Source organism: Anguilla rostrata, chromosome 8, assembly GCF_018555375.3.
Source record: "Anguilla rostrata isolate EN2019 chromosome 8, ASM1855537v3, whole genome shotgun sequence".
Classification (NCBI taxonomy): Eukaryota; Metazoa; Chordata; class Actinopteri; order Anguilliformes; family Anguillidae; genus Anguilla; species Anguilla rostrata.
This window is the reverse complement of record NC_057940.1, coordinates 57,194,920-57,207,419: the sequence shown is the minus strand read 5'-3', so window position 1 is coordinate 57,207,419 and position 12,500 is coordinate 57,194,920. Positions and strand designations below refer to the sequence as shown.

General features: G+C 50.6%; 2 protein-coding genes across 2 annotated transcripts in view; one reads left to right on the top strand and one right to left on the bottom strand.

The window, feature by feature from the left end:
• Positions 1–5,723: 5,723 nt before the first annotated feature.
• oxsm (3-oxoacyl-ACP synthase, mitochondrial) lies at positions 5,724–11,223 on the bottom strand. Its single transcript, XM_064349263.1, has 2 exons — positions 9,591–11,223; positions 5,724–6,525 (listed from the first exon to the last, which is right to left on the bottom strand). The coding sequence occupies exons 1-2, from the start codon at positions 10,580–10,582 to the stop codon at positions 6,123–6,125; spliced, it is 1,395 nt and encodes a 464-aa protein (XP_064205333.1). The 5' UTR covers positions 10,583–11,223; the 3' UTR covers positions 5,724–6,122.
• Positions 11,224–11,307: 84 nt separating this feature from the next.
• Positions 11,308–12,500, top strand: part of ngly1 (N-glycanase 1) — an 11,445-nt gene continuing 10,252 nt past the window's right edge. Inside the window, exons 1-3 of the mRNA XM_064349262.1 lie at positions 11,308–11,557; positions 12,059–12,173; positions 12,461–12,500. The exon at positions 12,461–12,500 is cut by the window's right edge and continues 194 nt beyond it. Of these exons, the coding sequence (XP_064205332.1) occupies positions 11,457–11,557; positions 12,059–12,173; positions 12,461–12,500 (256 nt within the window). The 5' untranslated portion in view covers positions 11,308–11,456. The remainder of the gene's footprint in view (positions 11,558–12,058; positions 12,174–12,460) is intronic.

The following is a 12,500-nucleotide window of genomic DNA, read 5'->3' as shown; positions in this document are numbered from 1 at the left end:
TAGTTCAACTTTGACCCTGGTGGTTAAACTGATTAACACTGACAACGAGAACGGCAACAACGCAATCTATGGAAAAATAAAAATAAATAAAAATACAAGTAGTCGTTAAGACTGGCGCATCAACTAAGTCACCTATTAAACAGCTGCCTAGTTACACCCCTAAGTTGTCATTTACAGGGGGGGAAGGGAGGGATGGGGAGAGGTGCAGCCTGAAGAGGTGGGTCTTCAGACCCAAAATAGAACATCTGACATTAATTATTAATTTGCATAATATCATATTTGTCATATAATGTATTAACCATGCACGTACATATTTATATTTTACTTTTTTGTTAACCTCTTTCCTTTCCTCCACAAAGTTATTTGCCAAAATTTAAATCTAAATAAAATACATGCAAGTATAAATTGAAATATTTACATTCAAACAAGGCCCTCTTCATAAAACAATCATTCAGTTTTTAGTGTAAATGTGTGGTAGTAGGGGCAGGAATTTAAACACCTCTGGATGAATTATGGAAATCCATGGAGGGCTGTTTAGGGTCATCTGTGCATCTGAAAGGCCAGGCGTGAATCCTCTGTCCCAGAATCAGTCTTCAGAACTGTGCAACTGAGCAACTAGCTTCCTGTCCAAACGTCAGAGCGAGCCTCACGGACTCCTGAAACACTGGGGAAGGATATTTCACTCTAATTAGGGGGGGGGGGGGGATGTTACTAAGTTTTATTGAAATCCTTTGTTTCCGTCGCAATTATTGCAGCTACAGAGGTCCTCGTCTCATTAGTTGTGAGTTCTCTTCGGCTAAAATGCTGCCACTGCGCTGTTTGCACGTCACGCTTTGGCAACATTTGTGCCGAATGACAGTAAAGAATGTTGAACTGACAGAAAAACTGAGAAAAACAGGAAGGAAAAACTGGGGTGTTTACCAAGACATTAGACTTTTAACACAAAACAGAGACAAATCAGCTTGCGTTTGGCACACACGTCTGAAGACTAATGAAAGCAAGGGGCGAACAAGCGAGGAGCCCGTTAGAGAGAGAGGATCGCTGACAGACACCCAGCTCCCCGAGGAGAGGCACACGCCCCATTCCTAAAATGGCGGGGGGTTCAGTGGTAGGATCCTGTTCTGCCCCAAAGGGCTTTTCCCTGATTACAGAGGCAGAAAATACACTTCTCTAATCTGGAAACCAGGGAGGAAGTGCTTTCGGGTTCTCTCAATCAAACCCTCATCAACGGTACCAGGGCAATTAGGATGGGGGGGGTGATTCTGTGAATGGTATGCCTGCAGGGTGCATGCTGGTGTGCTCCGATACCACCCTGGCAATGGGGGGGGACTAATGGTGGGGGCGGGATTAGAGGTTGGTGGATGGAACTCAGACTGAGGGGGCGGGGTTAACATTGGGGGCGGGACTAAGGTCGGGGTTGTGGGGGAGCAGGTGCTTGGCACCCCTGTGCAGTCTGGCTTAGTTCTGAAATCAAAACGAGACGTCATATTCAGGAGTGTCGCGGGCTGTCCAGGTGCATTCTGGGAGCTGCAGACGCCTCTCAGGACGGCGCATCGGCAGCATGGCCCAGCCCGCCTCTCGCCCGCGTCTTACCGCCAGTCCCTCAGGCCTTCCGCCAAACGGGGCTCCCGGCCGGGGGAGCTGTTAGCGGTGGGGTGAGACCGTTCTAATTTTAGAGATCTTGTGACAACATTTACATTCCCTGGCGGGACGGGGGGGTGTGGGAGGGGCAGGTGATATTGGAGTGCTTGTTCTCCCGCTCTGTTGCCATGGTGAGCAGAACTCAGTCAGCTCCGCTGTCTCTCCCATCAGGAGAGCAGAGATTGGACGAAGCGAAATAAATAAACAAACAAAAATGCCAGCAAACTGCTCGGTGGTTTTGTGTGGAAAAAAAAAAATCTCAAAAACAAAAACAAAAAAAAATATTTTAAAAAGGCCTCCATGTCACTGATAGAACTGTCTCTCGAGACAGAGAGAGGGACAGCTGCAGTTTTTACAGAATGTGCTGCTTATTGCAACAAGGGCTTGCAGGTTCAAATTCAGACGGTGACAAAGCCGAGCCACAGTGATGTCCAGTTGTGTGAAGGGAAGACGTGGTGTCACTCAAACAGCAGAAGTTGGTGGATATTAAATTCCCATCCCCATCTCTCCTGCTGAGGGTCTGCATCTCCATCTCTCCTGCATCCCCATCTCTCCTGCTGAGGGTCTGCATCCCCATCTCTCCTGCATCCCCATCTCTCATGCTGAGGGTCTGCAATCCCCATCTCTCCTGCATCCCCATCTCTCCTGCTGAGGGTCTGCATCCCCATCTCTCCTGCATCCCCATCTCTCATGCTGAGGGTCTGCAATCCCCATCTCTCCTGCATCCCCATCTCTCCTGCTGAGGGTCTGCATCCCCATCTCTCCTGCTGAGGGTCTGCATCTCCATCTCTCCTGCATCCCCATCTCTCCTGCTGAGGGTCTGCATCCCCATCTCTCCTGCATCCCCATCTCTCCTGCATCTCCATCTCTCCTGCATCCCCATCTCTCCCGCTGAGGGTCTGCATCCCCATCTCTCCTGCATCTCCATCTCTCCTGCATCCCCATCTCTCCTGCTGAGGGTCTGCATCCCCATCTCTCCTGCTGAGGGTCTGCATCCCCATCTCTCCTGCATCCCCATCTCTCCTGCTGAGGGTCTGCATCCCCATCTCTCCTGCATCCCCATCTCTCCTGCTGAGGGTCTGCATCCCCATCTCTCCTGCTGAGGGTCTGCATCCCCATCTCTCCTGCTGAGGGTCTGCATCCCCATCTCTCCTGCTGAGGGTCTGCATCCCCATCTCTCCTGCATCCCCATCTCTCCTGCTGAGGGTCTGCATCCCCATCTCTCCTGCTGAGGGTCTGCATCCCCATCTCTCCTGCTGAGGGTCTGCATCCCCATCTCTCCTGCTGAGGGTCTGCATCCCCATCTCTCCTGCTGAGGGTCTGCATCCCCATCTCTCCTGCATCCCCATCTCTCCTGCTGAGGGTCTGCATCCCCATCTCTCCTGCTGAGGGTCTGCATCCCCATCTCTCCTGCATCCCCATCTCTCCTGCTGAGGGTCTGCATCCCCATCTCTCCTGCTGAGGGTCTGCATCTCCATCTCTCCTGCATCCCCATCTCTCCTGCTGAGGGTCTGCATCTCCATCTCTCCTGCTGAGGGTCTGCATCCCCATCTCTCCTGCTGAGGGTCTGCATCCCCATCTCTCCTGCATCCCCATCTCTCCTGCTGAGGGTCTGCATCCCCATCTCTCCTGCTGAGGGTCTGCATCCCCATCTCTCCTGCATCCCCATCTCTCCTGCTGAGGGTCTGCATCCCCATCTCTCCTGCTGAGGGTCTGCATCCCCATCTCTCCTGCATCCCCATCTCTCCTGCTGAGGGTCTGCATCCCCATCTCTCCTGCATCCCCATCTCTCCTGCTGAGGGTCTGCATCCCCATCTCTCCTGCATCCCCATCTCTCCTGCTGAGGGTCTGCATCCCCATCTCTCCTGCATCCCCATCTCCTGCTGAGGGTCTGCATCCCCATCTCTCCTGCATCCCCATATCTCCTGCTGAGGGTCTGCATCCCCATCTCTCCTGCTGAGGGTCTGCATCCCCATCTCTCCTGCTGAGGGTCTGCATCCCCATCTCTCCTGCATCCCCATCTCTCCTGCTGAGGGTCTGCATCCCCATCTCTCCTGCTGAGGGTCTGCATCCCCATCTCTCCTGCATCCCCATATCTCCTGCTGAGGGTCTGCATCCCCATCTCTCCTGCATCCCCATATCTCCTGCTGAGGGTCTGCATCTCCATCTCTCCTGCTGAGGGACTGCATCTCCATCTCTCCTGCATCCCCATCTCTCCTGCTGAGGGTCTGTGCTTCTACCTGCTGGACTTTCAGTTCTGCTAACTGTAAAGTGTATTGACCCTACTTAATTAACATTTTGTTTTCTATTTCATGTTATTCCTGGGTGGGATCGCTCCACAAACATCCAGCCTGTGGCACTGGGCTGTGAGCCTTCCACAGAAATGCTGGTGCCAGAGATGGCGATGGAGTAGATGGGGTCGTGTGCGCCGATCCAGCCACCGGGCTCCCTGCCAGCTGTGAGCTTAACCCTCCTGTTATGTTGCGGGTCAAATTGACCCTTTTTAAAGTTTGAAAATCTAGGAAAAATACTTAAAATTATTTTTTCAGTATGAAACCTCTTCTACTGGCCTTAATTAGTGTAATTAATTTTAAATAATTTTAAATGAAAATGGTTCATTTAATGTATTTGCAAACCCCCCCTGTATGGGGATTGACCCGGGAACATTTTTGCTGTACCTAAAAAATGAACAGAACAGGAGGGTTAAATGGTTAAAAACTTTTTTAAATGATCCTTACTTTTGTTCTTAAAAATGTTCCTACGAAAAACCAATATGAGATTTATGACACGTGCAAATCTTTGTCCCAGGTGTATGAGCTCATTAATGTTGGCTGTTTGTAAATTTTATACGCAATCCTGTTTAAATGATTAGCATAAGGAAACATGAACAAATAATCATCAAAAAATGATGAATGCCAAAATGTTCATGGAAACGTTCGTACACGCAGTTTACGATCAAATGTGATCGTACACGTTTGGTGAACAAGGCCCTTTGTCTCTATTCCACTGGCTAACGATTAGCTAACAATTAGCCGGATGCTAACTCCGCTCCGAGAGAGAGCACCTGTCAACATCACTGGGACACAAAGCAGGCAGGAAGGCCTTGTCGGCCAAATCCAAACGAATCAATAAAACAGGGAAACCGATATAAAAGTTAAAAGCCTCGACGATGTAATAATCCACCATCTGTCTTTTCAGAGGCGAACATCAATCAGCCAATCACAGCAATGACGAGGCCCGTCACAGGGTGTCAGTCGACCAATCGCGGCGATGAGGAGGCCTGTCACAAGGGGTCAGTCGACCAATCGCGCTGATGAGGGGGCCTGTCACATGATCTCCCCATTCCTCTACGCACCACTCGGTCACTGCCCGTTTTCTGCCAGTCTGAAGACTGTGTATCCTCTTCTGTACCTGGACTGACTCTAACACTACTGCTCCACAGGGTTACTCCCAACCGAGAATCACTCTTATAACACTCGTATCGCTCTGGATAACTGATACTGATGCTTAATGAGAATTGTATCTTATCGACCTTGTGTGCCATAGTTGTTATAGTGACCTTCAGTATGCGCTTATTACATTTCATTACATTACAGGCATTTAGCAGACGCTCTTATCCAGAGCGACTTACACAACTTTTACACAGCATTTACACTGCATCCATTTATACAGCTGGATATATACTACCCGGGAATCGAACCTGTGACCTTTAGGCTGCAAGACCAGTTCCTTACCCATTATACTACACTGTTGCCCACTTATCGTACCTTGCTTTTGGATAAAAGCATCTGCCAAATGAAATATAATGCATTATTTTCCATTTGGAATGTAGTATCTTCATAACTTCAGGAGTATTCAGTGTTGTGACTCGGATGCTGATGTCCAGAGAGGGCCTGCATCACACCCCTTCACAAAGCTGAACGCCCAGGACTCTAACCTTTAATCCCTTCTGCGTGGCCTACCGATGTACTATCGCCACCTAGTGGCCGGACCTCTGCCGGTACAGCAGCCAACGGGTGGGCAATGCCACCGCACCAGCTGACGCAGCACAGCTCAGCACTCAGAACGTAAATAACACAGGAAACAGAGCACCTGCCTTTAATTCACAACACAGACATCCATGTATACAAGAGATACAGTTTAATAAAGCTAAATTACCCCCTAACCCAGAGGACTTCTGCTCTGATCATTTCCATGAGCAAAGCACACATTTTGTGCTGTCAGTCAAGTTTCGATAGTTTCTACAGAATCGCCCTGGCTGAAATGACCAGCTCAGTGCATTTTAGAAAATCAGAAAAAGACCAGACTCTGGTCGAAACATTTTTCACAGCATAAAATAAATAAAAATAAATCACAATTTATTTTTAAATGGCAGTGCACGGGCATTCTCGTTTTTTATCTTTAACATACTTTCAGGGAAGAGTGCTTAATGAAGCCTTTCCCGTGCGCGTGTCCAGTAAGCGGAACGGTAAATGGAGCAGTCAGACGCTGCCGATGCACAGGCTGGCGTTGGTGCCGCCGAACCCGAAAGAGTTGGTGAGGGCGACCCTGCGCCCGTCCGCGCGCCAGTCCTGTGCAGAGAGGGGCACGTAGTTCAGGTCGAAGTCGGGGTCGGTGCGGTCCAGGTTGAGCGTGGGGGGCAGGTTGCCGTGGTAACAGGCCATGGCGGTGAAGGCGGCCTCCAGTGCCCCGGCTGCGCCCAGCAGGTGCCCCGTGGCGCCCTTGGTGGAGGACACCGCCAGCAGGCGGGCGTGACGCCCGAACAGACGCTTCAGCGCGGCGTTCTCAGCGGCGTCGCCCAGCGGCGTGGAGGTGGCGTGCGCGTTCACGTACGTCACGGCGTCCGGCGGGAGCCCTGCATCACGCAACGCCGCCGACATGCACCTGCACAACACACCCGCCAAACAGAGCTAACGCACCTGCACAACACACCCGCCAAACAGAGCTAACGCACCTGCACAACACACCCGCCAGAGCTAACGCACCTGCACAACACACCGCAGAGCTAACGCACCTGCACAACACACCGCCAACAGCAACGCACCTGCACACACACCCACCAGAGCTAACGCCTGCACAACACCCCACCAGAGCTAACGCACCTGCACAACACACCGCCAAACAGAGCTAACGCACCTGCACAACACACCCACCAGAGCTAACGCACCTGCACAAACACACACCCCAACCCGCAAACAGCTAACGCACCTGCACAACACACGCCAAACAGAGCTAACGCACCTGCACAACACACCCGCCAAACAGAGCTAACGCACCTGCACAACACACCCACCAGAGCTAACGCACCTGCACAACACACCCGCCAGAGCTAACGCACCTGCACAACACACCCGCCAAACAGAGCTAACGCACCTGCACAACACACCCACCAGAGCTAACGCACCTGCACAACACACCCACCAGAGCTAACGCACCTGCACAACACACCCGCCAAACAGAGCTAACGCACCTGCACAACCACACGCCAACAGAGCTAACGCACCTGCACAACACACCCGCCAAACAGAGCTAACGCACCTGCACAACACACTGCCAAACAGAGCTAACGCACCTGCACAACACACCCGCCAAACAGAGCTAACGCACCTGCACAACACACTGCCAAACAGAGCTAACGCACCTGCACAACACACCCACCAGAGCTAACGCACCTGCACAACACACCCGCCAAACAGAGCTAACGCACCTGCACAACACACCCGCCAAACAGAGCTAACGCACCTGCACAACACACCCACCAGAGCTAACGCACCTGCACAACACACCCGCCAAACAGAGCTAACGCACCTGCACAACACACCGCCAAACAGAGCTAACGCACCTGCACAACACACCGCCAAACAGAGCTAACGCACCTGCACAACACACCCGCCAAAAAGAGCTAACGCACCTGCACAACACACCGCCAAACAGAGCTAACGCACCTGCACAACACACCCGCCAAACAGAGCTAACGCACCTGCACAACACACCCCCAAAAGAGCTAACGCACCTGCAAACACACCCGCCAAACAGAGCTAACGCACCTGCACAACACACGCCAAACAGAGCTAACGACTGCCAACACCCGCCAGAGCTAACGCACCTGCACAACACACCGCCAAACAGAGCTAACGCACCTGCACAACACACCCGCCAAAAAGAGCTAACGCCCCTGCGCAACACACCCGCCAAACAGAGCTAACGCACCTGCACAACACACCCGCCAAACAGAGCTAACGCACCTGCACAACACACCGGCCAAAAAGAGCTAACGCCCCTGCGCAACACACCGCCAAACAGAGCTAACGCACCTGCACAACACACCGCCAAACAGAGCTAACGCACCTGCACAACACACCGCCAAACAGAGCTAACGCACCTGCACAACACACCCGCCAAAAAACATAACTAACGCACTTGCACAACACACCCGCCAAAAAACATAACTAACGCACCTGCACAACACACCCGCCAAAAAACATAACTAACGCACCTGCACAACACACCCGCCAAACAGAGCTAACGCACCTGCACAACACACCCGCCAACAAGCACGCAACACACCGCAGCTACGACGAACACACCCGCAAACAGAGCTAACGCCTGCCAAACACACCGCCAAAAGAGCTAACTAACGCACTTGCACAACACACCCGCCAAAAAACATAACTAACGCACTTGCACAACACACCCGCCAAAAAACATAACTAACGCACTTGCACAACACACCCGCCAAAAAACATAACTAACGCACCTGCACAACACACCCACCAAAAAACAGAATGCACCTACAGAACACACCCGCCAAAAACGGAACTAATGCACCTGCAGAACACACCTGCCAAAAAACAGAACTAATGCACTGTTGAGTGAGGTGTGCTTTGTTAGGGTTGGGGTGAAAACCTGCAGGATGGTAGATCTCCAGGAACAGGCTTGGGCAGCCCCACATTCTTTAATGGCCGCCTTTTTATGCTGCTCAGTGTTACTGACAAGGGAGTGTTGCTGCTCGGGGTTGCTGTTCAGTGTTACTGCTCAGCGTTATTGGTCAGTGTTACTGCTCAGTGTTACTGATGAGCCAGTGTTGCTGCTCAGTGTTACTGCTCAGTATTACTGCTCAGTGTTTCCGCTCAGCGTTGCTGCTCAGTGTCGTTGTTCAGTGTTATTGTTCAGTGTTGCTGCTCAGTGTAACTGATAAGGTGGAGCTATTTCCCAGTGTAACTGTGAACGCAGAGTTACTGATGAGGCAGTGTTACTGCTCAGTGTAACTGATGAGGCAGTGTTATTGTTCAGTGTTACTCAGTGTTACTGATGAGGCAGTGTTACTGCTCAGTGTTACTCAGTGTTACTGATGAGGCAGTGTTACTGCTCAGTGTAACTGTAAACGAAGTGTAACTGATGAGGCAGTGTTATTGTTCAGTGTTACTCAGTGTAACTGATAAGGTGGAGCTATTTCCCAGTGTAACTGTGAACACAGAGTTACTGATGAGGCAGTGTTACTGCTCAGTGTAACTGATGAGGCAGTGTTATTGTTCAGTGTTACTCAGTGTAACTGATAAGGTGGAGCTATTTCCCAGTGTAACTGTGAACGCAGAGTTACTGATGAGGCAGTGTTACTGCTCAGTGTAACTGATGAGGCAGTGTTATTGTTCAGTGTTACTCAGTGTAACTGACAAGGTGGAGCTATTTCCCAGTGTAACTGTGAACGCAGAGTTACTGATGAGGCAGTGTTACTGCTCAGTGTAACTGATGAGGCAGTGTTATTGTTCAGTGTTACTCAGTGTAACTGACAAGGTGGAGCTATTTCCCAGTGTAACTGAATGCAGAGTTACTGATAAGGCAGTGTTACTGCTCAGTGTAACTGATGAGGCAGTGTTATTGTTCAGTGTTACTCAGTGTAACTGACAAGGTGGAGCTATTTCCCAGTGTTACTGTGAACGCAGAGTTACCGGAACGCTCCGTCTCCGTCTGCGGTGGGCGCGGTGATGTGGCTGGCGTCGCCGGACAGGCCGTAGCCGAGGACCTCGGCGTACACGCGGGCGCCCCGGGCCAGCGCCCGCTCCCGCTCCTCCAGCAGCATGACGGCCGCGCCCTCGCCCATCACGAAGCCGTCTCTGTCGGGGTGGAAGGGGCGGGACGCTAGGGCGGGGCTGTGGTTCCAGCGCGTGGCCAGCGCCCGAGCCCGGGCGAACCCCGCCATGGCCAGCGGCCCCACGCAGGCCTCCGTGCCCCCCGCCAGCATGGCATCGGCGTCGCCGTGGGCGACCAGGCGGGTGGCGTCCCCCACGGCGTGCGCGCCCGTCGTGCAGGCTGTGGACACCGCGTGGTTAGGGCCCTTCAGCTGGTGCTTGATGCTGATGTGACCGGCGGCCATGTTGACCAGGATCCGCGGCACGAAGAAGGGGCTGACTTTGCTGTAACCGCTGGTGGAGAAGGCTTTGGCGGTGCGGGCGATCTCGTCCAGCGACACCATCCCCATGCCGACGGCCACACCCGTGGCCAGCTGCTCCTCGAGGCTGGTGGGATACCAGCCGGAATCTTTCAGCGCCAGCTCCGCCGCCCCCAGCGCCATCACCGTGGCGGGCGACATGCTGTTCATCTCCCCTCGTGAGGCGAACCTCTCCTCCCGGAAGTCCCCGTCTCCGTCTCCCCTGGGCACGCGGGCCGCCACTTTGCAGGGAACCGTTTTGTAGTCCTCCCCCTCAAGAGCCACGATGCCGCTCTCGCCGCGGATTAAGCGCTCCCACGGCAGCGCGGTCCCCGTGCCGAGCGGGGACACGAGCCCGATCCCGGTGATTACCACCCTCCTGCGGGACCCACCGGGAGCGCTGGCACCGTGGCGCCTCGGGCGGGAAGTCGGGCCAACGCATGTCCTCGCGTTCAACAATCTGTGTTCTACCGATTTCAGCAGCAACAGTTTCTGCCAAGATGACAGCGACATGCTGTGACCGTTAGCGTTACGTCTGTAGCATCGGTTGATTCACAAATATTAAATTGAGCCTAAACCAGCTCGAATAAAAATGTTCTTTAACAGTACTGTAAAATACTGAATGATGACACACTTATGTACGATAAATAATCTGCTTTCTGTCTCTTCTGTCTGTCTGTTGACTTGTCACATTTTGCACGACCTTGCTGGTTAGTCAGTTTAGCTACACTCAATAGTTTAAAACATGCAGTTCCGAGCAAAGGTCGACACGTCTAATAAACTATATAGAGCAGATATTAGTCCCGTCCAAAGAAAATTTGTAAGTATTAAAAGACGCGAGTTTCGTTTGTTTTTACCTTAACCTGGTGGCACACTTCCACAACGCATGTCAGCAGTAGAACTGCTAAGATAGTTTCACAGTGTCCGAAAAATCTCTTGTTGTAATTTTGTAAAATATCTATTAAATTACTTCAAACTGGATTCATGTAGATACGTTATTATTTCATATATAGATTCTGTTTATATTAAAATCATAAATATGAGCGTCTTTAATGAATAATTTAATTTTACTTCTACATATTCTATTCAGGCATTACATAGGTAGCTCGCCCTGTACTGCGCGACTCACAAGAGCAAAGGTACTGATAATATGGAAGACCACAGCCCCTTGCGCGCATTCTGGGAATTATTAAAGAGTTCCGTTTATAGCTTTGTTAACAAAAAGCTAAAGAGTTCCGGTAGGGTATAGTTTAGTCCAACCGTGTGTGCCACTGTATTTCATTGTGAATTGGTGGAGTCCGAAATCTACGATAAATAATATTTCGCGACGGGGAAGAGTGTATCCTGGAAGCAGACTTGGTCAAAACGAAGGAGGAAAAGGCGAGAGATGGAGGGTTCAAAAGGAGTCAGTGCATTATGCGAAAATCCAAACGATGTTTTCTTGGATGTCTCTAAACTATTGCTGACGTATGCGGACAATATTCTGAGGTGATGTGGATTTGTTTGATATTAACCCAGAAAAGTTACTTTGGTATGCGCTGAAAGTATATGCAGTGTCACGTAGCTAGCCAGCTGGCTAAAACACATTTCTGACCTGTCATCGGGGAAGTCTCTGGGCTGGAACATTAACCTTAGCCTTAAAGGGATTAGATAAATTAACATTAACTGATGCATAGGTAGCTAACAAGCTGACTGGTTTTTTCAGGGGGTCAACGTTAGATAGCAAGCTAACTAGCCCCACGGTGATTAGCTGAAGTGATAATCTTTATTACTTTGATAAAGTGTAGCTAATCAATTAATGTTGGTTGGATCCTCTTGTATTATGATCTATTAACACTGTCATTTAGAATATATCTTGTGGAGGCCAACTCTATATTGTAGGGCCCTATATGAATATTTGAAGAACATGAAGTAAACGTATGTGATCCCTCATTGTAAAATGTTAACAGCCAACTAATTCCTGTAGTTATATATGTTATACACACACAGGAACCCAGATGAAGACAAGTACAGATCGATCCGGATCGGCAACCCCACGTTTTCCACGAAGCTGCTTCCGGTCCCAGGAGCGGTCGAGTGCTTGTTTGAGATGGGCTTTGAAGAGGTAACTATTAAAAATAAATATAATTAGCTACAGCATTTAAACAAATTCACATCAGGTGTAGACTTAAACTCGACGCATTTAAAGGAGGCAAGTTTGTTATCCATAGCGGAGAGAAATCAGTGACATAAGTAGTGATGGTTTAAAGTTTTGCGCGTTTGAGTCATTTTCTCTTCATCAGTTCGGCCTTTTACTTAATAATTTATAAGGTTAGGATATTAACAGCAGTAACCTGATCCTTAGATCAGTGCTGTAGTGGCGCGCTGAGCCGGTGGATCTCTTGTCGGCAGGCAGAGACGCACCTGGTGTTCCCGCAGTCCGCCTCCGTGG

Excerpts from the sequence above, each read along its gene's own strand:
- oxsm (XM_064349263.1), bottom strand. The coding sequence starts at position 10,582 with ATGTCGCTGTCATCTTGGCAGAAACTGTTGCTGCTGAAATCGGTAGAA. Across the intron at positions 6,526-9,590 it reads GACGGAGACGGAGCGTTCCG|GTGCATGTCGGCGGCGTTGC; the intron begins GTAACTCTGCGT and ends TGTGTTGTGCAG.